Source organism: Trematomus bernacchii, unplaced genomic scaffold, assembly GCF_902827165.1.
Source record: "Trematomus bernacchii unplaced genomic scaffold, fTreBer1.1, whole genome shotgun sequence".
Taxonomy (NCBI): Eukaryota; Metazoa; Chordata; class Actinopteri; order Perciformes; family Nototheniidae; genus Trematomus; species Trematomus bernacchii.
Window position 1 is genome coordinate 2890388 of NW_022987828.1, and position 27525 is coordinate 2917912.

The 27525-nt window shown below is 45.4% G+C and overlaps 1 protein-coding gene across 1 annotated transcript; it reads right to left on the reverse strand.

Moving 5' to 3' along the window:
* Nucleotides 1-69: 69 nt before the first annotated feature.
* On the reverse strand, nt 70-26985 carry jag1b (jagged canonical Notch ligand 1b). The gene is made up of 26 exons (XM_034152689.1): nt 26619-26985; nt 26058-26363; nt 19177-19228; nt 16430-16687; nt 15494-15554; nt 13170-13300; nt 12953-13072; nt 11350-11463; nt 11142-11255; nt 10945-11058; nt 10541-10587; nt 9875-10048; nt 9326-9476; nt 8271-8435; nt 8048-8161; nt 7798-7911; nt 7497-7610; nt 6949-7065; nt 6269-6296; nt 5773-5858; nt 5074-5187; nt 4878-4987; nt 3631-3870; nt 2867-2998; nt 2481-2631; nt 70-1923 (listed from the first exon to the last, which is right to left on the reverse strand). Exons 1-26 carry the CDS (start codon nt 26673-26675, stop codon nt 1454-1456), a joined length of 3654 nt encoding a protein of 1217 aa, XP_034008580.1. The 5' UTR covers nt 26676-26985; the 3' UTR covers nt 70-1453.
* Between the last annotated feature and the right edge of the window lie 540 nt (nt 26986-27525).

The window sequence follows — 27525 nt, forward strand, 5'->3', positions numbered from 1 at the left end:
CATGAGAAAGCTCTCATATGCTCTGACATGTTTGTCTTGATGCATCACAGACAGACTCTTCACTCGCGCTCCAGAACAAAAGACAACTTTAATTCTCTTTTCATACAAAATATTTAATAAATATGACTTTCAAAAATATATTGCCAGATCAACACATTATTCTCAAGTTCATAACACAAAGTCAAAAATAGAACAAAATGTTGCCATGATCTCAAAGGGTTAACAAATGAGATAAAACATGTTTGTCTTTAAGAGCCTCATTTAAAAAAAGAAAATAAACTAATTTGCACAGAAACAAAGCAGAGGCAGTGTATTCTATTGGATTCTACAGTGTTCCCATTGCTGCCCCCCCCCCCCCGGCCCCTCCCCTACTCTTCAAGTACTCTGTCTAGCTTTTGATATTACGCTGACTAAAGCAGATGGGAATAGTGGCGTGTCATAATGACGTGACTTGCCTTTGAAATGTTTCGATGGTTTAAACTGAAGCTGCAGAAGGACTTTTGTTCCCTTAAGTGTTTATCCATTAGTGGCAAGCAATATGTCTGCCACCATGTCCATCCCTCGCAGCAGCTGATCTGTCGTTGTCCTAACCTCACTGCCTTCAATCAAGGTCCTGGCAACAAGTAATGAAATGTCAAATGTGTGGAAAAACGACAATAAAAGTGTTTCAGGCCAAACGTGCCCATCCTTTGTCTTCTTTGAAATGTGGCTTTTTTTATAAAATGCGTTGAAAAATGAAGTCATTGAAAGAAATGGTAGACTTCCACAGCTATCAAAACCTTCAAACTAGACAGAACATATAAATAAAAAGGAATGATATCTTAAGGCTCTTGATTATTAAGTTAATAAATCAAATATACACAATGATTAATAAAAAAATGTACATATCTACATGTTCTAAATCGACATCAATTCTTCATATTGGCAGCAACTGCTGACATTGAAACCTTCCCCTCCCTCCCCCCCAAAAAATAAAAATAAATAATAAAGTTGATATTTTTTCTCATTTGACAGTTGCTGAAGTCTAAAAGCTGAAAAGGCACTTTCTCCAAACAGAACTAAAAATAATTCAAAAACATACTAAAAATAATTATCTCTAGAATTAAACATGTCGGGTCGTTTTAGTCATTGTACAACAATTACACCAGGAACCCCTAACATGTGTCCACTAAAATAACAACAAGGGAACTGAAATGCAGAGGAGGACACTTGCAGCTAGTTCTACAGTGAAATGTATACCAGTGCCTTGTGTTTCCAGCCAACCAAAGCAACTGTCACTGCCAGTGTAAGCCAGCTTGTCAAAACTTAAATTAACACGGGGAATATCTGAAAATACTGTGGGGTCACGACTGACACGACAGTTTGCTAACTACACATGCCAAAGCTCCCCCGTCTCACCCACCACCGGGGTGTGAAGGCATAAGGCTTGGTTGCACAGCAACACAGCTGTCTGCTATACAATGTAGTCCATCCTGTTTATGCTGTTTGCTGTCTCCAAGTCTCTGTTGTCCTGTTTATTAGTCCAATTAGGGTTTTTGGATGTGGAGTTGGAAACCGGCGTCTTCTCGTCCCGCTCCACCAGTGTGTATGCTGGCTGTTTGGCGAAGCGGCCCTTCTGTAAGTGCCTCTCCTTGTCGTCCTCATTCCCCTCGGGATGATTTGTCCTTATTTTGGCAATGACGGAGTTCTTGTTTTCGTAGTCTTTGATTGCCACCGTGAGGCCCGAGTGCTTCTCTATAGGGTTCTTGATCTGGTTGAGCTGCTCCCTCACGTTGTTGGTCGTGTTGTCCTCGGCGCTGGTGGCCGGCGGCCCGTTGTGGTTGCTCTGTTTCCGCCGGCGCCGCATGCACCACAGCAACACAGAGACGAGGACGAGGACCCAGATGACAATGAAGACGGAGCTGAGGAGGGGCACTAGGTAGTCTGAGGGAAGAGAAGAAGACCGGTCAAAGAGATGCCCCAAATATAAAGAGTGAAAGGAGTCCCAGTTAAACAATACACAAAAGGTTTTATTGTATTGCAATGTCAAGCTTGCTAAATAGTTAGCATGCTTTGCCAGTGCAACCTGACCTCTGAGCCCTGGACAAGGAAGGAGGCTGCTTCTATTTGGCTGTGGCGGCAGTCTGCTGTCACTGTGTTGATGAATGGTGGACACATGCGGGGGTCTTACTACGAGTCCAGCCAGTCGCAGTGAGACAATCTAAAACCACGTAGCCTGGCAGCTCTGCTCTTCCATTCTGACCAAAATCTTTTTAAGCTCCCGTACAACTGCCATGAGATGGCAGGACCTGGCCGACCAACGTATGTGGGAGGATTAGGAATTACTTTTCACACGTGCATGACTTTTCTTTGGTACTAGGCATCACTGTCATTTAAGGGCCTTGGCTCTATCTCATCTGATCTTATCATTAAAAAACAGAATGCTCCCACACACCGAGTGAAAGTCTGGGAAACAGCCAGAGTTTGGAGGCGGTTCTTACCCGTTTTGCTGGGGCTTGGCACACGCACTTCTATGATGGCGGCGATGATGGTGTTGTTGTTGTTGTTCCCGTTGCCCTTGCTAACCAGGTCGATTATCCTGTCTGTGAGCTCTTTAATAGGACTACTGTCCAACCGATGGTCCTCCATAGCCTAGAAGAGTGAAAAAGAAAGTAACATTTAAAATCTGTGGCTTTAGGTTTATGTTCTATTTTTCATTAATTGTGTTCACCGGACACAAAACAACCCAACCTAAATCCACAAACTATCCCATTAATGCTGCTAAGAATGCACGCTGCAGGCTATAAATCAAAGGGGATTTTTCTGAGCATACATTAATAGAGGCAGGCAGGCATATGGCAGACAGGGAGTGGGAGGAGGTACTTACGATGCAGACGTGGATTTCGTTGCTGGCTGAGAATGAGGGGTCACAGGTTATGGACACAGAATGCTCCAAGGAGAAATTCTTCACCACGTACAGGCGCCTCAGCTGCTTACACACATCCTCCACGGTCAGGCTCTGGACATGGAGAAGAAGTAAAGCAAATGTTACAACACAAATGGAAACAAATACAAGAAGAGAAGAAAGAGCTCGGCCTGCACTTTTGGCAGTGGGGTCAACATGGTGGGGATCCACCTCATTTAGATTAAAGACCACAGGCTCATATGCTTGTCACTGTCTGCTGTCATGCTTGTTAGGCAGCTGGCGAGTGATGATGCTGTGTGGTGACAGAGTCGCCAGTGGTCCTGTTTAGCTCAAATCCATCTGATCCTGAAATTAATCTCGCAGTGCGGTCAGGGTTAAGAGTGGATTGGCATGAAGTCGTGAATGCCTGATTCTCAGGAACTTGGATGCAGTCAACAAAAAGAAAGGGGACAAAAAAGAAGGAAATATCCCGGCATTTTTTCTTCCTGGAGCGAATTTAAATACATGGCCCGATTGTTCAGGAGTCTTAGACGAGAAATCCTTTTGCCCAGGAGGGATGGTTGAGCACTTTTGAAAACCTGATCTTTCACAGTTTGCTGCTCCCATTCATGTTATAGAGGTGGTGGTGAGGGGGACGGGGGACGGGGGGACGGGGGGGGGCATGAAAAATGACCCCAAAACCCCTACAATTCAATTTCTCCCTCCCTGGTGCCTAGGTAACTCACTTGAGGCATGGTCTCCTTGTTGAAGGTGAAGGTGATGTTGGCGCAGCTGTTGTCCTGGTAACTGGAGCTGGGGTGGCATTCGGTGGGACGTGGGGGAGGGTTGGAGCGCCAGCACTCCCCCAGGCCGACGCAGGGCTTCACAAAGCAGTGGTCCTCCCTGATGGGGACGCAGCTCCGACCGGAGGGACACCCGCCGCGACCTTTGGCCCCTATGTGGCAGGACATAGGGCCACATGACATCTGGAGAGAAACACAGGGAAACTATGTTAAGACTTTTTCCTTATAATTCAACAAATATAAGGCTATAGGGCTGATGATACCGTTTCTTTAATCCCAGCTAGTGGTGTGGCTCTAGGGATTGCAAGGTCTGTAGCAGGAGCGTTGGGATATTAATAGTATTGACGATAATTAAAAAAAATCCAGCACCTCTTTAATAATCTCAGTTTCTTTCAGTTTTTACTTCGTCTCCCTCCCCAAACAGTGGAATTAATTTGCCAAGATAAAAGACAAAATGCATAATTAGTTAAAGATGAAAATGACAAATAGCATAATTCCATCATTTCCATTTTCCAATAATATCGTTGTCGTGGTTTAATCTGTTTACCACTGAATTAATACAAATATATCTAATATCTAAATAAATATTGAACACCAGAGATGAAATCCCAGGTTGGAGTTTACAGTTGTTCCCAGTCACAGATCAAATGGCTCTGTAAAGATTAATTTCTCTCCCATTCATGTCAAGGGATACGCTTCTGTAATCCGCTAAAGTGCGGTAAAACCCACACGTCACTGTGTTCCCATATCAGACTATATTTACCATGGAAGTTTGTATCTCACATCCCCAGATCGTGTTCACCCCATGATGCATTTCTCTCCTGAAGGGAGCAGTGTCAGTGAGGCGCCATTGTTAATCTGGCAGTTAAATGAGCGTGATAATGATAGCACTACTTCGGGCCTCTACTGTATATCACCCAATCTTCACCCGGTGAGACTTTGGGAAATTCAGAGCTGGCACCTGACACCAGTATTTCCAACACTGCCATTGTGTTGCTTTCAAAACACAATGGCATCATCTCTGTACAGAATGTGATATTCCCACGCCAGCTCCACCCTGTGACACACAGTGTTGTTGTAGGCCCTACCTGAGATCTCTGAAGACAGAAGAGCCTGAGATACATCCACCCACGCAACCATTTATACCAAATACTTCACTTTTACATTATTTCACATAGGGAGAGACCTACCTTTGTGCACACAACTTTCCCGTTCGAACAGTGGCAGGTGTTGCAGTCTTCGTCCCATCCGAGACCATCGAGGACGACACGTCCATTAACAGAGCAATGTTTTTTCGTCTCTGTTAAAAAGAATCACAGTATTAGATCTGGGAAGGTGTTTGTGATGTGTGTAATTTGTCCTTTATTGTGTCGTGAAGACTTGTACCTTCATGACAGTGGGGTCCCGTCCTGTCCGGGGGACACAGGCAGCGATAGCCGTTGATCTCATCCACACAGTTGGAGCCAAAGGCACAGGGAGAGGACTGGCACTCATTAATATCTGTCACAGGAGGGGAAGAGCGAGAGGTAAGAAGTGGCTCTGTTTGGGAATAAAGAGAACAGCCAGACAGCGCACAAATATTAGGTTAAGCAGTCGGCACACAAATCTAATTCCTGGAGGTCATGTGTCATTTGAACAGTGCGTACACATACACGGCAGTTCATAAAAAAACAAGCAAACATGCTTTGAATCAGTCCTGGACGGTTTTTTTGTTGCCCCATGCAGCTTTATTAAAAAGGCAGCATCATTAGCAGGTATGCAGGAGCTGAGGGCTGGACTTAGCAGAACAAAGGGTTTGCAATGGGAAAGAATGTGGCCATCTGAAAGCCTTTAAGAGGGAAAACAATCTGTGTAATCAGTGTCAGAGAGCATGGCTGATTAGCTGTTGGCCCGCTAAGCCGGTTTCCCCCGGGGACAGCAGCAGAGCCCGGTGGAGGGACACCAAAATGGCTCGGTCTGGCCTGCAGCCCAACGCACAGATAATTGGCCGGCTAGACCTTCCATTTGGAGCGGCTGTGATGGTCCCGGGCCTGCTCTAACTTATTGGGGATCAGGGATGGGTAGGGAAGCCGGGCTAATACTTACTGATCCGGCAGTCTGGACCAGCGAAGCCTGCAGCACACTCGCAGCGGTACCAGTTATCCCCGTCCACACAGGTCCCGCTGTTGTAGCTGCAGAGAGAAAAAAAGGAGGCAATGGGGCGTCAGTTTTTTAATCTGGATTTGTTTTACAGACTAACATCAATCGACACTCATTTTGCATCAACACATTTCTGGGCTGGAATGTTCTCATCACTCGACTATAATGATCTCTCAAAAGGTAATTGATGCAATCAGACTTTGTCTTTGACATGTGCATGTGTTTGGGAGTGAGCTCCAGTGGTATGTGGTTATAAAAAGAGTCCTGGCAGGGAGTTCCAGAAACAGAGATAGCTGATTGCTTCTCAGGAAGGACAGGGAAGGGTGTATGCCAGTTTCTCAGCGAGAGAGAGAGAAAGCCTGCAGGTGAGAATCTACCACGCAGGAGGAGCTCCCTGTTTACATCTGTCTAAATCTACAGGAAATGTTTGGCTTCCACTTACCATGGGTGGGGACTGCAGTCGTTGGTATCTGAGAAAATAGGGAGGGAGAGAGAGACAGAAAGCAGTGAGTGTGTGTGTTTTTTCTCATGTGTGTATGAGTGTTCAGCGCACATGACAGCTAAGAGCACGTCTGAGCCTGCGTGTTGGGCTGGACTCCGCAGCGCCTGATTACTCTGCCTTATTACCATCGGAGCAAACAATCCACTCTCACACTCAAAAGTACATTCTAGCCCCCCCCCCCCCCCTTTACACCACACACATTCACACCGATATTCCCGCCCAGTTCTCCCTCCCTTACAAAAGTCGGGGGAATTTATGTTTTAGAGAACATGCGTACGAGGACAGGGAAAGGAAGGCTGTAGAACAAGCCGACATGTCACTGTTTTGGACAGGAATGCAACGACGAGAGGGGAGAGACGGGTGTGTGTTAGACGAGGAGGGGGAGGAGAGGGGGGAGAAACATCTGTCTCCACTTTCCAAATCTTTCTCCTCTCTTGGCCGGCAGCAGCCAGAGAGAGGAGAGAGATAAAAAAGAAACAAAAAAGGTACAGATCAAGAGGGGATGGGAGTGGGGTTTAATCAGATGCAGGTTTGCCTTGACTAGGTAGCAGGAGGTTTATCATCATTTAATAGCAATAACTGTCCACCTTTGTCCCATGCACACTTTAAAGAGTACTCACTCTGGGTGCACGTGGGGCCCTCCCAGCCTTCCTTGCAGACGCAGGCGAACGATTCCCCAGTCACCACGCAGGTTCCTCCATTCTCACACGGGTTGGGAAGGCAACTTGAGTTTTTGGCTGAGAGAGAGAAAGTTGTTTTGTCAGTTTCCTCTTACTTTTAAAAAGATGTTATCAGTGAAATCAGTGATCATGAACCTTAAGAAAACACAAATGTCTGATGTTGGTTTGGCTTTTTGTACTGTGGGGTTTCCGTTTTCTCTGAGGGAATCTGCATTCCAGGACTTTGAAGTGTATTGTCTCTGCAATCAGGGAATTTTAAGCGGATGTCTGTCAGCACTCACGGGAGAGGGGAGAAATGTGCAAGCAAAAGATGGGAGGGAGTGTTGACAGAGTGAAGGGATAAAAACTGTTTGTAGACCTTGGGGATCGGACAGATCTGATTAATATTGGAGACAAGACGGAGCTCTCCCACAAAGCAGTCTTACGTGTGTGTGTGTGTGTGTGTGTGTGTGTCTTAATATGAAAATGTAAACCAAGTGGTGACTCACCTATGTTACATGTGGTACCCTCCCACCCTGGGGAACACTTGCACTGGAACGTGTCGCCCTCGTCATGGCAGGTGCCACCGTTGTTACATGTGGCTTCATCGCACTGGCTTTCACCTGAGGGGATCATTTACAACCATCGCTTTAGCTGTGCACTCAAATACGTTCAGAAAGAACACACACGGTATAGAAGATTGAGTAATTACATACAGCCATAAGCACATACCAAGAGCCTGCACAGGCAGACTACACGGGTGTGGAAGAAAGAACACACACAAAAAAAGAACAAAAAGAGTGCTCTTACGGGAGTGGCAGGTCTTTCCCTTCCAGCCATTCTTGCATTCGCAAAAGAAATCAGTCACCAGGTCTCGACATGTCCCTCCATTATGACAGGGGTTGGTGCTGCAGTCATCGATGTCTGGTGGAGACAATGGGCGGGAGTGTGATTAATGGGCGGCATTTCAAACACAGTTTTTATGTTGAAGCATGGATTGCACGGTCCCATGAAGGAGGTGTGTTTGTGTGGAGGGCACGGCACGAGCAGTACTACTCACTGATCTCGCAGTGGTCGCCTTCCCAACCGTCGCCGCAGATGCACTGGTACACGCTGACTTTGTCGATGCAGGTGCCTCCGTTGCGACATGGGTTACTCTCGCAGTCGTTGATGTCTGAAATAAACAAGACAAATGTGAGATTGTGAGTGTGAGGTCAATCTGATATAGCACAATCGGTGGTGCCTTGTGTTCTGCACTGTGAGTGTGTGGGGTCTGGTCTTACTCTCGTGGCAGTAGGTGCCTCTGAAGCCCTCTTGGCACTCGCAGCTGAACTGGCCCGCGGCCTGGCTCCGGCAGCGCCCGTGAGGTCCACACACATTAGATGAAATGTAACGCTCCCCTCCCGGCGTGCTGTTAGACGGCACGGACACGGTGCAGCTGTCAATCACTGCGAAGAGAAGAGACAGTAAAACAGCTGACATACCATGTTTGAACAGAAACTTGTTCCAAATCATAAAATAGGGTTTATGTCTTCCAAGTGATAAGAATGTATTTTATTGCTGATATTCACATGAGAGCATCCATCTGATCTGAGTCCATCATAAAAAATGGAGATGAGAGCCAAAAAGTGACAAAGAAAGCAGGAGTGAGCATGAGAGATTACAAGATTAGGAAATATCTACAAGTACAGGCCTTAAAATCCCCTGAGAAAAACTGTATCAGTGAGAATGTGAAAAGAATTCATGACGGGAGAAACAGCCATAAGCTGTTATGCTTTCATAAGCAATTCAGAGTGATCTGTTTCACTCTGCGCTGAAATCCCTTCCTTTCCCCCTGTCTGATCAGGTTAGAGGAGCGGGTGGATTTTCTCTCCTGTAATCACTTAATTCTTGCCAAGAGCAAAGAGAATCTCACCGTCTGGTATCTGACTCCGTGGTTGGTCCACTCAATTACACACATGCACACACAAAAAAGTTGTGCACACTCAATGAGAAAAAAAAAAGTAGCCCACCAAGTCATTACCAAGAACACACACAGTGCTATCAGCCTTTTGCCAGATTCTCAAAGAACTCAGAGGAGGGGAGAATCATTGGAAAAGCTTTGCTGAGAAGATGGAGGGGGGTTACACAAAAAAACCTTCTCATCTAGGCCAAAAAACCTGCAATGCTTAAGACTGATGTATAGGTTTTGCGCTCATGGGACATTTTTTGACAAATGCTGAAGACCTGGCCTTAGTCAGCATCTTACTACAGCAGTTTATGCAGATCAACTTACAGAAATGTTCTGGAAGAAGACAACGCGTGAAAAGGTTGTGGTTACTGCAGGCAGGAGACGTACCTTTACACGTGGTGGTGCGACAGTGGTCTTTGAGGTGGGAGCAGTTCTTGCCCTCGTAGTCCTCGGGGCAGGAGCAGTAGTAGTCTGTGGCCAGGTTGAAGCAGGGCGCTCCGTTCTGACACGGGTTGGGCGAGCAGTAATCGATATCCAGCTATGGCAAAAAGGTATGGAATAGAGAGTGGTGAACCTGATAGCTCACATGGTTTCTGCTACACTGAACAGAGCAAAACCCACAGCATCCTCCCTGCAGGCTGTGCCAGGAAACAACACACGCACAGCACTTGGAGGAAGGGGAAAAACAAGGCAGAGACATAGGAGCCGTCCTCTGAGTCTGGGCTTCAGCACTGAGGAATGTATCCCGCTGTAGCCAGGAGCAGCTTCAACAAAGCACTCCCTTTTAAAAAAGGAGGATTGTGGAACAACGGCCATTTAAGAGGGTGGGGCAGGAAAACGAACCCAAAGATACAGCAATGCTGGCAGATAGGGGGCCGAGAAGGCTTAAGATGCTAAACGATAGCAGGTATGATAGTGGTGGGAGTTGTGTATTACCTGGCAGAGGTTTCCTGAGAAGCCTGCCAGACACAGGCACTGGAAGCCGTTGACTTCGTCCTGACAGCGGCCGCCGTTCAGACACGGCGCGCTCGCACACTCGTCGATGTCCCTCTCACAATGATCGCCGGCGAAGCCAGGGGGGCACGCGCAACGATAGCCGTTAACCAAGTCCTGAGAGAGCAAGAGAGACACAAGGGTTAACCTAATGCAGGCACACACTTGATGAAGTGCTTTGACAGGGCGGGGTGCAAACAATAACTGTTAAACCAGGGAACAAAATGAATAGCTATAGCTGAGAGGGGGGGCTGCGCCAACTTTTGAGGGGACATTATCACAGCTCAGCAATCATTTCAACACATTTTCCTGGCACGGGCTCAACACAATAATGTTTATGGTAATTCTAGCCAGTGTGGTCAAGGACCTTGTGTGTCCCTCCCTTAGAAACCCCTCTGAACCCACTCCCCTCAGATTTGATTTCATAGAGGAATTCCACAGCAATTCCACTGTCGGTTTTGGAGAGCACCGTTTACAGCAGCTATTTATGCAACCGCTGTAAATGTCCCTGGTTTTCGACAAAGAAACGCAATAAAGCAAACAAACAAGCTGGCAAACGAAGTAGCGATGCCAGATAAAGCTAATAATGCTTTTTGACGCGACACGTACCTTGCAAGTTCCCCCATTCTGGCACTGGTCCTTGCAGTCGTTAATGTCTGCACGGGAAAACAAATATGAGGATTAATACTTGAACAGCTTGAGAGAATTGTCTGTCTTTGAAAACAAGTCTGTGCTTTATGTCTCCCATGCTAGAGGCCTTTGAAAACATTGGCAGAGCGAGAGAGAGTTGAATAGTGGTGTGCAGAATCCATGCAACACAGAGTATTGAGCAATCCTGCCTGCTGCCAAGTGAAACTGGTCCTGGGATTGTCACCACAGCACGCACACACAGGGCTTATAACATTATAGCACACTCATTTACACTGCAGGAAAAGGCCACACTCGACAGACTAAATCATTCAATACATTTAAAAAAGGAGCTGGACAGGTGCAGCAGACAGCCTTCAACTCACTGGTGTCGCAGTTCTGCCCCGTCCAACCAGGGACGCACTCGCAGAAGTATCCACCAATCAGGTTGCGGCACGAGTTGGCATTGACACAGGGCTTGCTGTCGCATTCGTTGGCATCTACAGAGGGAGAGAAGGGGTTAGTGGCATTTGCATGTGCAGTTGACAGGTGTGGCGTGGTGGAAGGAGGAAAAGAGGCTCACCTATCAGACACGTCTTCCCCGACCACTGTGAAGGACAGTGACACTTGAAACCGTTCACCTGATCCTGGCACGTTCCCGCGTGATTGCAGGGGTTTGGAGAGCAGTCGTCAACATCTAAAAAGAGGAAGTCACTTGTGGTTATTCAACGCGATTCCTTTTTTGATGAGGGTACTGACACTTAATGGCTGCAGGTTGAGTGGAATCTTACTGGTGGTGCAGGAGGGGCCGCTCCAGCCTGGTGCACACTGACATTCGTAGCCTTGACTGGTCTCTGAACAGCTCCCTCCGTTAGAGCATGGATTGGATAGACAGGCATGTTCCGCTAGAAAGAGAAACATTTTGAAATCACTCCTGCCAATCACTTAAAAAAAGATAGAAAATCCACTATTTGATATATGTGTGATTTTATCCTTTCTGGCCGATAAGCTGATATTTAAATTGATGTTTTTCTGATGTTGTAGCTGCCATGACACCAATTCACTCTGACATCATATGGTGTACTATATTCAAAAGAAAAATAAATCAGATGCAAAAATCCATTCAGCTTCTGACTCATTCCTGGAAAAGTGCACGCCTCTGCCCGCTGTCAGCAGAACACACCCAGGGGTCGACTTCCCTCACCCATCACCTAACTCCTTGCCTCCCCCCCTGGCCCAAAAGCGCGCTCAAAAATCCCCCCCCCCCCATCTCACTCTCATTACCCGCCCGGCAGAACACACCACCAGGAAATCATCTTTCATGCTAAGTTGACCCGACCAACGCACCGTGACTTCCCTCTGACTCCCCGCCATTCTTCTTCTGAGAAGGGGCACAAGATGAGAGAGTGGCGGGAGGGGGCGCGGGGAGAGAGGGGGGGGGGAGGATCTGCCCCTGGAGTTTCTCCTTTATGGACGAGTTAAGGATGAGTGGGTCCCAAATGAATCAAAAATGAATGATTCACTCTGAGAATAACTAGGCAGTTGGAGGTGATCAGTGGTATGCCGTGGGGAGGGGTGAGGATGCGGCCCTGCACCCGGGGGCCTCTATGTTACAATAGGCTGACGTATCCCCTGCTCTGAGGACCTCCTGTTACGAAGGGCACGGTTTCCTGACATCTCCGCAGTTAAGCTGTCAGCACCCCGCGAGGCTCAGATTTAATGAGGAAAAACCATCATCTCCATGGTAAGTGTTTGCAGCAGCTGAACCTTAGCACCACACCCATCTGTCTGGAGGGCCTGAGGAGCAGAGGGATGACCGGCCCCTGAAGATCAAACCGGTGGATTACCTGACTTGGGGGCCACTCATGCTGGAGTGGAAACAAGATTATTGCCGAGTTACCACCTCCTCTGATTACAAACTCAAGGCACCTCTGACCTTTTGTCTGCAAGCTAAGAAAGCCCAGAACCTACCCACTTACTCTAACTGCAAGCATAAGGATGAGACCCCATGAGATTCAATCTTCTATTTAAACTTGGGTTGCACAAGTGTATCGTTTAATAAGCAACACCGAAAATAAGGGGGTTTAGGTGAATCTTGGAGTCTGTTTATCAGTTTTTTGCCAAAATACAAAGAAAAATCTAAGCAGCGGAGGACAGGACATTCTGACTTTGAGTCCACTTACCAACCTCTACAAAGATTGGTTCCCAAATGTCCATGCAACTTTGGAGTATCTTTTGATCAGATTCTCCATGATGACATTGTTGTCCTAATTCTCCTAACAGAGCTCTCTCTCTCTCATTACGAGAGACAAGTAAACGGGGTGAGTTTTCTAGTCTCTTAAAAAGCTAATGCCAAAGCTTGCTAGCAATAAAAAGACTCAAATTGACACTCACCTCTCTCACAGTTTGCCCCAGAGTAGCCTTCAACACAGGTACACTGGTACTTGTCAGGCCCTGTGTTGATACACGTCCCTCCATTCATGCATGGCTGGTGAGTGCCACAATAGTTCAGATCTGAAAAGGGAGAGGTAACCACACCTTTAGTTTGTTTTTACACAACATGGGCTGCTCTTACGGTGACCTGCAACTGAAATGATAGATGGGAATTAACCTTTATCGCAAAGGTGGCCGCCCCAGTTGGTGTCGCACAGGCACTGCCACGGCTCTACACAGGTGCCGTGTACACAGCCGGGGTGGGGGATGCACTTGTCACAGTACTGGCCCTGCCAGCCATACAGACACCTGCAAGACACAGAGTCATTTCATTAGCCTCAGAAGTGTGATATTAAGTCAAACAAAAAAACATAAGCACATACAGACACACACGCCAGAAGAAAAAACATGCAGAACATTCAGGAAAATTCACAACAATCACAGTGAGGTCAAATAATCCCTTATGGTGTCTGAAAATATGAATAGCTTATTGTTCTGTTTATTTAAAATGACTCAAAGCAATACAGTAATAATCTGAATTTAATGAACACCACAATAGTGGATGCAACATGGCGCTGCACAAATGAAACAAACAAAGGGCCACTATGCTTGCCCTCACAACAACTGTGCTGTGTCTTAAAAGACCATAAATAAATCCCAAGTAGCAGGGTGTTTATGCAACAGCTTTGAAACAATACTTGGGGACAAGAAAACAGAAGAGCATTTATAATTTTACCAAACAGAAAAGAAAAAACACACTAAATTACAGTTCCAATGGGACCTGTAGCACAGCTAACATTAGCATGCGGCCAGACGCTCCCTTTAACAACACCCTGCCTGTGGCTTGGCAGTAGAGACAGAGAGGAGTGTTCGGCTGCTTTCGCTGCTGCTCATCCTGGTTCCCATGAGTCAGGAGTCAAGCTCGTGCCCCAAGGACGAGGAGGGGGAGCTCAGCCTTCTGACCACTGAAATGTCCAGGTCCATAATTACACTGATAACGCTGCCCTTTTCTTCCTGGGCTCCATAATTAAGAAGGCAATCCAGCCTGACTGATAAGTGTCTTTTTTTAAAAGGTGGCGAGGTGGCGATACAGTTGCTGCTGTGGAGCCTAGCGACAGGAAACCTTGTCCCTCTGGGGGGAGCGGCGCGCTGATTAGCCCGAGAAACGGACGGACTGTAAAAATAAACGCGGTGGTTAAGTAAACCTCGGCCTGTGATTAAAGAGGCTATTCTTAAAAGTGTGCTAATCCTCTCCATGAGAAGCAGAGCAGGATTCCCCAGCAGGATCCCAAATCATTTACAGTTATTACGCAGACAAAATACTGGGGAGTGAAATTACATTGTCTCGCTCTGCTGACGCATATAACTGTTTTAACTCCTGACATGAAAACAGAGTGTTGTTGTTGAGCAGTTAATGATTTTTAAGCCATAAATCTTAGTCCACAGGTGCACTGTTATTACTGTCATAGAAATATTCAAATCTGAGGTATAAATAAATACACCAGACTAAATTAAGTTCCCATGGAGCGTAATTAGCAGTGGCACTTAGCGACAAGGTGACTGCCCTCGCCTGCAGCTCATGTTGTTGTGTTGAGCTTTTGTTTAACGCTGTGCAGCAGCGTAACGATGGGAAACTGCTCACTGACTACAACAGTAGAAGAGCTTGCTTGGAGAGTTTTTTGGCACGCGGAACATAAACAGAGTTAAACCCAGAGCTTTAAATATAGCCACACCTGTGCAGAGAGACTAAAGCAATTCAACTCTCTTGTTCTGCCGGTGGCCACACAAGCATTTACAAGAAACCTGATGATGTCAAAAGCTTGGGAAAAACAACATCACTGCTCGCACAATACGATCAAACCTGATCGTCCTTGTGCTTGATTTATGGCCAAATCAGACAACTAAGAAAGCAGCCAATGCCTGAACTGTGGGAAGAGTTAGGGCAGAGCAGGGCCTCCGCCAGGATGAGATACAACTGCACACAATGCCCCAGCTCTGATATCCATCTGCGCCGGGTTTTTCCTCTGGCTGTGTGCATAAACAGCATTAGGAAAGCCATTAGCTACACAAACAATACACTTTAACGCTCATCCGAACGTTACATGCGATTTGCCTGATAACACTCGCCTCATTAGAGGGAAACACATTACATTTCCAACATGGAGACTTGGCAGTTGAGCCTCTCCCTTTTCTCTGACTGGCAGCTCCGGTCCAAAGCTCCACGAGAGATTTACAAGTAGCTCAGCCAGCATCTCTGTTAAAGCCCTGGTACTGATAGTCTCTTGGCTAGAAAACAGAGCACGTACAGGGAAAGATCCATGCCATGACTGAACTGGTGCTTGGACACAATCCCTACACATCGGATTGATCCACACCACAGGCCTCTGGCAGCGGCCTCCGTAAGAAGTCAAATCAACCGTGTTTGACATTTTATACAGTACAAAAGCAATAAATCCTTGATAACAGACTAATAAATCATACAAAACGGCCTTGGTCACTTACTTGCATCCACCTGGCTCCTTACATGATCCATGTTCAGTGCTGCAGCCTTGTCGACATATAGCTAGAGGAGGAAAAAAAAAAAAGTACTGTCTGGTAACTAGGCAAGGCAAGGCAAGTTTATTTATATAGCACCTTTCAACACAAGGCAATTCAAAGTGCTTTACAAAAATGGAAGACATTATGAAAATGGCATTTAAAATCAGTCATTAAAAAGAAAAGATAATAAAATAAACATTAAAAGAAAAAATACATGGATAAAAGTTAAAAGTTACAGTGCAGTTTAAGATGTGAATAGTTCAATTAAAAGCAGCGGCAAAAAGAAAAGTCTTCAGCCTGGATTTAAAAGTAGTAAGAGTTGCAGCGGACCTGCAGGTTTCTGGGAGTTTGTTCCAGATATTTGGAGCATAATAACTGAATGCTGCTTCTCCATGTTTAGTTCTGAGGTGAACTAGGTTCAAATGTAGCTCCATTTTAAAGCACATATAAATTATAGCAGTAAATTATTTAATTACTACACTATCACATCTCAACATGAGAGAACACATATTGCTGTCGACAAACAACGAGGCATGCTCTGCCATGTAACACAGTAAAATATTTATTGAGGAATAGACTGCAGTCCAGGCTGATTTCCTAGGGATAGAAGTTTATTCCTGGTCATACGGGCAATGAAAAGCTTTATTTGATTGGAAGAGGAAAGAGAAATGATGTGAGAGTTCAGAAACAAAGGCTTCCATTCAATGCAAACCACACAGCAGACAGTGTATCGGCATGATTCACAGATTACAGTCTGGCTGATAGTTTAAGAAGACCCATTCAGAGTCATAAATACCAATCTGACTGTCTCAAGCTGCTGGTCTGATCAGCATTTCCATTTTGAAGTGATGTCACCCTCACCCACCCATCTCATCATGCTGACATTTCATCACTTCTTACCTGTGTTGCAGTCAGGTCCGGACCAGCCTTCCAGACATGTCTTGTTTCCATTGTAGTCGCATGTGTAATGCCCGAAGAACTCATCCCTCGGCCGACAGAACTTGTTGCAGCCGAAGCCGTAGTAGTGCTCGTCACAGCTGACCCGGATCTGGTACTCAAACTGGGCCACATGGCCGTTGTGAGTCAGCTTTTGCCAATGCGGGCTGGGGTTGATCATGCCTGAATGAGAGGCTTTCTCTATCAACTTCCCATCTGCACCTAAAACATCCATTGAGACATGATTAGCATAACATCATTAAATGCTTTCCTCAGCTATGTTAATAGTCATCAAATGTTTGAGCCAGGGACAGGATAGTGGAATGCAGCATTCTACTTTATGCATTTGGGAGTTGCAATGTTATGCGTGATCATATAGTGGGAAGTGGGAACCCAAAAATTCGGACACAAATTGCAGAAGATCTCCGAGATAGCAGATTATATGTAATTAAACCAACTATGTGTGCTGGAGAGGAAGAAAAGTACAAGGAGGAAATACAGAAAAAAGGGAAAGGCTGCCTGTAATGAGCACTCTTAACTGCTTTTTTCTCACGCTCCCTCTCCAACTCTCCATGGTTGGGTTTCTGATTCTCAGGTTTACAGCTTGAGGATATTACTGGTCTCAGATGCTGTCCTCTGCATCGGCTCAGGCTAAGACAGAACCGCAGCCGCCATAAATTACAGCGCGAGGACACTGATGCCACAGTCACTGCTGGGACGCCTGCCAGAGTGCCATCAGCACTTTTCCCCCCCCCCCCCCCATCACATTCATTCGTGTACTCAACAGCAGTCAAAAAGGACTTTAGTCAACTCTTTTTTACACTCTTAAAAGTATCCAGCTAAACTTCAAACAGGGAGCAAAGGCCCAGGTTATGTTGTGATTGTGCAACAACCAAAGGCGACTTAAAAACACACAGACCTGACCCAGAAAGAGACTTATTTTCCTGTCAAACATGAGGAGGTCACGGCCCTTTCAAACGGGCAAGGACTGACCTGGGAGCCCAGGGCTGTAATGAGCCTCACACACAGAGTAAACACACTCAAACTGAGCAAACATGCTTAGCCTAGACTCCAGACACTACACTGTACACATACATACAAGACCTGCGCCTTAACACCTCTCATTCACTCACACAGGGAGCACTCGCTACTAGATATCTAAATCTTCCACCTGGGAGAGAATGAAAAATATGTCAAAGCCGTTATTTACTGCCCTCACATGAGCAGAGGTGGCTGACCGCCGGGTGAGTCGCTTCTCTGTGTAGTATGATGCAATGCAGTGCAGGACGGTTCGCTGTCATTTATTTACTGTGCTGTGGTGTGTATCAGGGGCTTGGGGGCATACTAGAATCACATTGCCCAGTAACATTTCACAGTGGTCTGGAATCCAGAGCTCAGCTGTGAGGCATTTCTCTACCGACTGCTGACCTGCAGTGTCAGGAGTCACACATCCTTACTACCTGCTGCCTGGCACGGAGCTAAACATAAATCAGACGCTCTTTATAAAGCTTAGAGCGGTCGTGTTTGAGCATCATATTCAATTTAATATCGAGAAAATCTAAATGTTTAAGCTGTAAAAAGGGGACTTATTTTCTCACACACTGGATATAAAGTCATAGAAAAGTAATCTGGACAAAAAGGGAAACAAAGAAAAATCACTTTAAAACTTAAATGAAACTATTAACGGTGTTTATGAATCAGTCTGCATTCAAACATCAGTTAGGATGGTCACAACATATGAAGCTATCGGAGCTGCGAGCTAGCCCAGTGGAGCTCAGAGGGGCTTAACCAGCATTGACTGTGTACATTCAGGGGGCTTTTCACACCAATGCCCTAATAGCTCTCTGGGGAGCGGCAAATACAGCAGAAAAGACCGAAACCTTGTTGACCTCGAACGGACCTGCATAAACAAGCATGGGAGAGGGCCCTCCCTCAGCTGGGATCACTGCGCTGTCGCCAATCTGACCGCTAACCAGCAGGAATCCCAGCACAGTTAACGACAGAAAACCAAACCCGCCATCCAGAATTTGGATTCAGCATGTTAACACCACTTCAGTTCATGGGAAGAACACCCACGGTGTTCGAGTACTACACTGTAAAGTCTTCCGCTGTGAGCTCAGCGTGCAACCCAGGTAAGGTAACTTTAACCCACAAGGCAGGATAACTCTGAGGCCTTGCCACCCCCCCCACGCATTGTGACTGTAGGCTAGTCCCAGCGCCGTGCTGGGCGGCCGGATGAACTCAGTCTCACTGTCACTGAGGCGTGAAACACAGTGTGACCCCGACCCTGGCTGGCAGCACCTGCCATCAGTCATCGGCCAAATGAAAACATTTTCATAGGGGGTTAGCGTGGTCCCCTCGGTTCTCCTCCCCTCCTCTACTTCGCCACACTTGCTTCTCTCTGTCTGCACCCCCACCTCACTACCCCCGGTTTGCCCGGTCCCCGCTTCTTCTTCTTCCTCCTCTTCCCCCTCGCTTCCCTGTCCTGCTCTCCCGCCTTACAGGCAGCTGTCAACACACTGTCCTAACACAGACACACACGCACACCCAGTGGACCATGTGGAAGAGGCCAGGGGGTTCAGGAAGAATAAACTTCCTTCTCCGACCTTCAACACGACTCCTCCCAGACGTTGCCATGAGGGTAGCGGGGGGGAAGACAGAAAAAAGAGGGGAAGGCAAGATGGAGATGCCAGACAAGGACAAATACTCACCACCGGTTTCATTTTTTAAGTCCAAGGCTTCCACTATCAAAGTGTAGGACCTCTGGAAGACAAAGGGAGAAACAAGGAGTGTTAGCCAAGAGCAGGATCATAAAGCAATCATTGTATTATGAATGAGTATAAACATTCCCCTTTCAAGATAACGTGATAATTATGTCAGACGGGTATTGTGAAGAGAGCCACAGAACAGTGTAGAGCCTTTACCACCAATTTACTTTTCCAAGTTTCTAACGACCTCACCAGCCTTGCTAATGAAGCTTACTTCTCCCTCTCATTGAGTTAGCTTACAACAGGACCCAGGACAGAAGCAAACTGCTAACTATTAGCTTATCACAATGGTCCTGTTGATCTGATTAAGAGAGGATAAGCTGGCGGTGGTGCAGAGGTCTCTGCATCTTAACGATTAGGATGAGACAAATGGGCAGTGGGGTCTGGTTGAACTGGACATCCACCCAGCAGGAGGGTGCGTCTGTCTGATGCACTTGAAACCAGCCAGATATAACAGCGCTGCACTGGACCAATTGCTATTATAAGTCCAAATAAAAAAGGGGATAAAATGGTACATTGGAAATGATAACATTGCTCCCAATAGAAACAGGATTTCACATTTTTATAGTCAGTTGATGATGTCCAAGTCAGTTCTGTTTTATAAAACTATAGTGACCTGTGCTATGATTGGTGTAAAAAAAAAAAATGAAGTCTAAAGTGCTAAAGCAAACTGTTGTCTGCAAGAATTAAGTCAAGAATGAATTGACATAAAAGGTGTTTGTGACTGATGGTGGGGAGGACAGGCACCGAGAGAGAGACTGAATGAGTGCTACACTCTGCAGGGCCTGTCTTGATTTCAGCACTCCCAAAAACGCTTTGTCCGATTCAGGGTCGGTAGCGCTCACACCAATATCAGCTTACACATTCGCGCTGCCCTGTGCCACAGTCTTGAGAGAGCGAACAATGTGCCTGTGAACGCGCATGACAGAGTCAGAGAGAAAGTATGCGATTGTGAGAAAGTGTAATCCACTTAAGTGCTCAAGCATCCACTAGAAAACACCTACTTGTTATATTCACACACATGCTCGCCCCTAGCAGCGCTGCCTGAAGGCATTTCAGAAATTCTGCATTGCTACTATGGCCCTCTTTGCTGCAGTGACTTCATGGCAAACAAACCTTTGCTTGAAGGAAACCCCCTGTTCACTTTCCAAAGGGAGAAAAAAAGAACAAGGTATGACTCACTTCTGGACCGATTTCCATGGCTTTACCTTGTTTTGTAAGCCATTCAACTTTCAATCTTACCAGGAGACATTTGTCTGATCATGTGCCAGAGTTTCACTGCAATCAAAAGGGCAGCTATTATTTGAAATGCAGTGCTCATCAGCAACGCAGACTTTACGGTATATCCTGACTCACAATTGGCTGCAATCACTTGACACAGAACTCAAGTGAGTGAGGCAGCGTTTCCGCCAGGGGGGCGTCTTGCCGTCATTTGATAGGTAGAAAAATAAAATAATTCGAGAGAAGATCGAGTTTTTATCGCTTGAAATGACGAAAAGGAAAAAGGACGCCCTCTCAGCCCTGGTCTGGCGGAAACACTGGTCAGAGGTAATGTGATACCTACCACCAACCTAAAGCTAGTTATAACAACACCCCGAACAAGAGTCGGTGTTCACCTCATGTTTTAAACAATCTGTTGCAAAATATCTTTGGTGTTAATTTCATATTGTGGCCATTTTCTCCGTCTGTATAACTGTACTTGAATGCATCCTTAAAGTACTTGCACTCCCACCTGCATGTCCACCTACATCTTTGAATTAATTGGGGATGGGAAAAATGTATTTGAGAAAGCTACCCAAAACAAATCCCACATATGACGCATTGGGCGCATTGTGAGTTCATCCTTCGAACGGGAACTGAAATGCATCACAACGACACTGAACTGTCTGAAGTATATTGTCTGACACCCTCAACCTTTTAATATTAGTCATTATTGCAACATTGAATTGGGGTGGTTGTGACTAACCTGAGAAGTAGGAGAAGTGATACAAAACTTGACTAGAATTTGTAATCTACTACAGTTAAGTCCCTTCAGTGACCCTTCAGTAACCTCTCAAACAATACAAGCATATTTGATCAATATGTTATCAGCTTACAGGCATTAGCAACAATGTATCCCTGCCAACTGAAAAGTAAAACAAGCCTGATTCACCTGCTACACAAAGAAACTTCACATTCTGACGGGTGGAAGTAAAATCCTTAAATCACTTTGTGGTGAACTGCTGTCAAGAGGCACACATTTTAATGGGTTATTGGCTGATTCCTTTACAGAGCAGTCCAACAACATAACACACCCAAAAACTGCATGATTTGGACTTGTCTCAACATGGAAGCTGTTGCAGCATCATCATCACCACACACTGATGACGTGTTAGTACCACAATAACATGATTGACAACCCAATCAAATCAAAACCCTATAACCCTGTGGCATTAGATAACAATGTTTTCAATTCTCTTATCGTCTGAAAATTGGTGTTCGCATTAAGTAAACTACATCTGAACATCCCCAGGCTTATCAATGAAACAATAATGTTTTAGTGGTTTGATCTAACAAGTAGCATTGCCATTATTGAGATATTTGGTTCCAGACCAAATAACAGTGAGATACTGCCCAACTTCTCATTCACTAACACTCCATAACTTCTCTGCGGTTATCAGCTTTGAACTGTCTGCCACTGCCAGGTTCACTTTTCCCAGGCACCCAGCTGACTCACAATTTCTCTTTGAACTACAGAGCGCACACACACACACATACGTCCAAGTGCAATAAGTGCGGCCATATGTCTTCTTATCTTTCCTGGCCAAGCAGGCACTGTCCAACAGATAAGTAACATAAGAGATAAAGATCACTCCAGTTTGAAACACAATGACTTGCCAGAGAACACTACTGGATCCTCTCAGTAGGGGAACACACACACACACACACACACACACACACACACACACACACACACACACACACACACACACACACACACACACACCACACACACACACACCACACACACACACACACACACACACACACACACACACACACACACACACACACACACACACACACACACACACACACACACACACACACACACACACACACACACACACACACACACCACACACACACACACACACACACACACCACACACACACACACACACACACACACACACACACACACACACACACACACACACACACACACACACAGGCCTCTCATCCTGCCCTACAATGAAAATGGAGCCATTTGATGAACCATTGCAAGGTAATCTAACAAAATACAAAGTGAGGCATGGCTCACGGAAAAACAGGCATAAGCCAAAGGTCTAAAAAAAAAAAAAAAAGGCATGGCACAACAGATTAGACTGGTCTGAGCCTACACTCAGCACACAGGAAATGTCAACAGTCCAGTCAAAGGGATGTTGACCTTCTGTATCAGTTTCCCTGAGTCAATCACTTCAATAGCATCAGACTGAGATCTACTGTAACCAATGATTTGGGACTGCTAGGTAACACACCCTTGTTTCACATAAAACCCAGTCATGAAAAGACAGCTATCATAATCACATTCAAAGCCAATGACTGCACTGATGGAATGGGTGGGAAGGAAGGAATGCATTGTTTTGCAAAAAGATTTTCATCAAAACAAGAGTTGCAGAGAGACCGTACAATCAACAGCTTATTAAATAACCTGTAGAGGTTCGTTAACCCCGGGGACACGATACAACCTCACCCAGAGGAAAGAATCTCAACTTTTGCCAAAAGAAACAGATGCAAACAGATTTAGCATCTCTCACAAGGCGAACAAGATCCAAACCAATGAACCCTAGGAATAAAAGTCAATATAAAGCATTTAACTAAACAAACAGCCAGTCATCCATCTTTTGCAATGGTCACTGGCCATTAATGGAAACAAAAACAAGGCACAGGTAAACTCCAATTAAAAAAGGCATTTTCATTGGATGTCACGCTCCCATACAGCGTGAAACAACTTCGATAAGCAGCAAAGCTTCAGAGGGCATTATGTAACTTCACACTAACACAATACTGCAAGTTCACTGAGAAAGTCCTAAAGTGAAAGATGGGGTTAGGTAGGAGGGAGAAAAAAAAAAAGAAGAGAAAGAACACGTTTCTCTTCCCTCTTTCACTTGAGTAATTTGCACTTAACTGCCACATCAGAGCAGACTATATAAAACAAACATGTCATTACCCAAACAGCAGCCGGCAGCGCTTACCCTCCAGGCTGTGCTGACTATTGTTCTGAGACTCACCTCTTCCCAGTTCTCAGATGGCTCCGGCTTGTCAACAAATCAATCACAGTGATGCCTGTATGTCTCAGTTCTGACAAAATATGCCAGCATCATGAAAGATGAAGGAAAAATTAGCTATTAAATGAGGGGAATAATTAAATCAAATTTGAGCAGAATGCGGGGTGCCAGATCAACTAGGGCTTGAGATGTAAGGCAAGATATTACTTATATTAGAGAGTAAGAATATACACTATAGTTGGGACGTGAGCAAATAAGTGCTAATAAAAGTTCAGTCTAACTTATGTCTTCCATTCTTGTATAGGTGCAACATGGGCAAATCTGCTGAGGTGGCCACAGCGGCACGGTCACAGTTTGCTCCGAGAGCAAACTTCATCACTGCTGAGTCTACTACATCTGCTTCCTGTTGCTTGCCCTGCACTGGCATTACAGCTGCACTGCCTCTATTATGCTCTATAATCCTCACTGTAGTCACTGAGGGCACACCATTGTCCCTGCTTGATACACTGTGAGGGACCTCACTTCTCTGTGGAATAAAAGCACAGAGCAGACATTGGCGAATCCATACAGGGCACTAAAACAACGATGTGCTAATGTTAAGGATGTTCAGCCAACAGCACTCAGACAGATGCCTGGCTCTACCTGATCTAAGCACATGTGTGTAGCCTCATTAAGTGCAGCAGTTACTGTGGGTGGCAAGGTTAAAGGGATGAAATGCCTGGGGTCCAACCGAGCGTGACTTAAACAAAGCCCTTGGCCTGGACAAGAGGCCAACTTCATGCAGCTCACAAGAGAGGATGAAGGGGGGGAAAAAGCTTCATGAACTCGGAGTACCCAACAACCCAATTGCACCACACTGCCATCTGTCCACAACAGCCAATCAACTGATGAAAAGGACAAAGAGTGATATCATACCTAACCTGACAATTGTTAATGTGCACTGAAGTAAAGCACTTGAAGTGAAGGATGAGAGAATCTAACGAGCCGCTCTGTTATTTTCCAAATCTCAACCTAGCTGCTCCAAAAACAGTTTTCTCCAATAGAGTTGAATACAATTAATGTATATAGACACGACATTTCTTAAATGATACATTGACTACACCACATATAATCATTTTCTACCTAAATCAATGGATGTATGACTTTAATGACAAGGACATCAGCCATAAGGTCTAAGTCATGTAGGCCATAGTTTACTTTTTATCACCAATATATAAAAATAAATGAGCAAAGCAAGCAGAGTGCTTAAACATGAAATGGCACAGGTTCCATTTCAATGTCAACAAGTGCCGTTTTCTAAAGGAAAGGGTTTATAACCAGTAAGATGAAACTAATCTGGAACTGAGGGTTCTTGCCAAGTTAGTAATGCCATGGCGTGAACATAAACAGAAACCTTTGTCTTTTAAAAAAGGTGCGAGGCGCCAGTGTCTAAGTGGAGAGCAAATAAAAAATACAGACCATATCAAATGGCATGCTACCCTGCTGAGAACATTGTTTAACTGGCTTTAACATAAGGAAAACACACAAATCTCAATGATCCATTCTACCCCAAAGGTAACACACTTGTAAAAATGTTGTACTCAAAAGTCTTTCACATGAGATTTTCCAGTTCTATCACTTATCTGTGCAGTGTGAGGCAATCACCGCTTGAAATGACAAGAACTTCCATCAAGATTGTGGTAAAAATAGCCTTGATGTAATTGGACACACACATACCAGTGGACTGTGCCTTTCACCCATCAGGCACAGAGAAGGAGTTTGCGGGCCAAGCTGTGGGGCCAGTCAGTCTGTGAACAGTCCTACTTTTTTCACTACATCGAAATGTGCTCCAGCATGGCAAATCATATCTTGCACAGAGCTACAACTCTCCCACAGGCCTGTCAGGCCCATTTATTTACTCTATGAAGAAGAGCTGACACTTGAGGAAACCAGAAAGTGGGCTTTCACTCTGGAGTTACTGAACTGTGCAACATGAGCAGCTGCCAGGGAATTCTGGGAGAATGCAGCTAACCCACCTTTATACCTCAACTTTTTACTTGTTGAACTCAAGCCAGACAAGTAAAAAAAACATTTACGAGGAACATTTCAAGAATACATTGTACAAAGAAGAATCCAACCACATCCATGGTGGAGGCAATAAACTAAAATAGATTATCTTGAAATATTTGATGGTTTTTAACCTTGGGTCATAATTAGACCATCTTTTTTAGAATTCCCCATGGATTGTGACCACTTTAGGTTTTATGATGATTCAACATGCAAAGTTCTTTAAACACCATAACACAGACAGGCCTAGGCCAAATTGCGAAAAATACCTGCACCTGGTTAATTGGCGCAGATAATGAGGAGACCAGGGGGGTCTTTCCTCAAAAGGATAATTCACAGAGAGCTAACTACCAAAGAAATCCACTTTTCGGGAGAGTGAGAATGAGTGACGGACAGTAATTGCACATAACTGCCCTGCAAACAAACATGTTCTCTCCAAGAAGAAGAAATGGGAGAGAAAGAAGCACGTCAGGAAATTCAGAAGTGTTTTTAAAGTCTCCAACTCACCGGCCAGGCAAAACTGAAGGCCAAAACAATCCTGGATTTGTCATTCCTGACAGAACTCTTGAAAGAAAAGGTATTTCCTCCGAGGACAGGCGTAGATCCCATTCCGAAGCTGCAGGGCCCTGCAACAGAAACTCTGGACTGGTATTCCTTCAGGCAAACTCTGAAAAACGTATTGCACTGGTCCCGTGTGCATTTTCTATCCGCCGTGGTCCGTGTGCCATCACAACACATGCCGTTCAGCAGCTCTCCGTTTGCATTGTGCATCGATAAGATTTGCAACTCGAATTGTCCCAATCCTTCTGACACCTGTTGAGGACAGAAGAGTGAGTGCAATGGAAAACTTTGACCCCATTATTTTAAAAAACAAATTGTGATTCAAAACGGGACGTTCTGCCGATAGTTACCAGACATTTGCACTTGCAGCAAGCTAACTTTGCATGAGACATGGTGACATGTAATGTTAGCATAGCCGTGCGCATAAAAAGGCGACAATCAAAGTATATGCAAACAACTGAACTGAGTGACCCTTCCCGCTGTTTTACCCTGAAGAAGTCCACATACCTTGGCCAGAAAGCAGAGTAAAAAGGCAGCAACGACTGAGCCCCGTCTCAAAATCATGCCTCCGGACTGCTGTTGCCACTCGCTTGTTAGTAGTCGTCTGGCCGACACACGGCACCAGAGCTCTCCTCTGGTTTAAACATGCACGAGTGGGAAACAACACTTTGGTCAGCGGAGCACAGGTTCCCGGTTCATAGAAGACCTCTTCCTCGTATGTCCCTGAACCACTCCGTGAGTCTACTCTTCTTCGTTATCCGACACTTTGCCCTTGTTGTTGAAGAAAGTTTAACACAGTGGCCATGCGGCAGCCGAGCCCACTGCTGACTGACTGACTGACTGACTGACTGCTGGCCCGAGCTGGAGCTGGCTACACAAGTTCAGCAGGGAGGGAGGTTCCCGAGCTGCGAGCCTCCATATTCATGAGCAGGGCCCAGTGAGCCCGCCCCTCTCACATCATGAGCATAATCATACACTCTTTGGCAGTAAGGTGGTGGGAAAAAAAGAAAGAAATTAACTATGACCTGCAGTCATATTGATAATCACAATTCATCTCGACCACAAACCTAAATAAATGAATTAGATTTTCAGAAAAGCATCAATTGACCCTTTATCTTCCTACATCATGGCTGCATTAGTTGCATACTCCCCACATACACTATTTGTTTTACCTCTGTGAGATTTATGTCAATTTAAAAGGTGGGTAGACTGACTTTAGCTGGTTTTACTCTCCCCTACATTTGAGACATTAGGTAACGTAATGTGAAATCATGTGGACTGCAGAATAAGATTGCATCAAGGCCGGTGGCTGAGTCAAGGGCATTTTGTTAAATGCATGGTATGTTTGAAATATTTCCTCATGAAATGCAAGCCTTGGATGAAGACCATTGAATTCCATTTTTTTTTTTTTAAA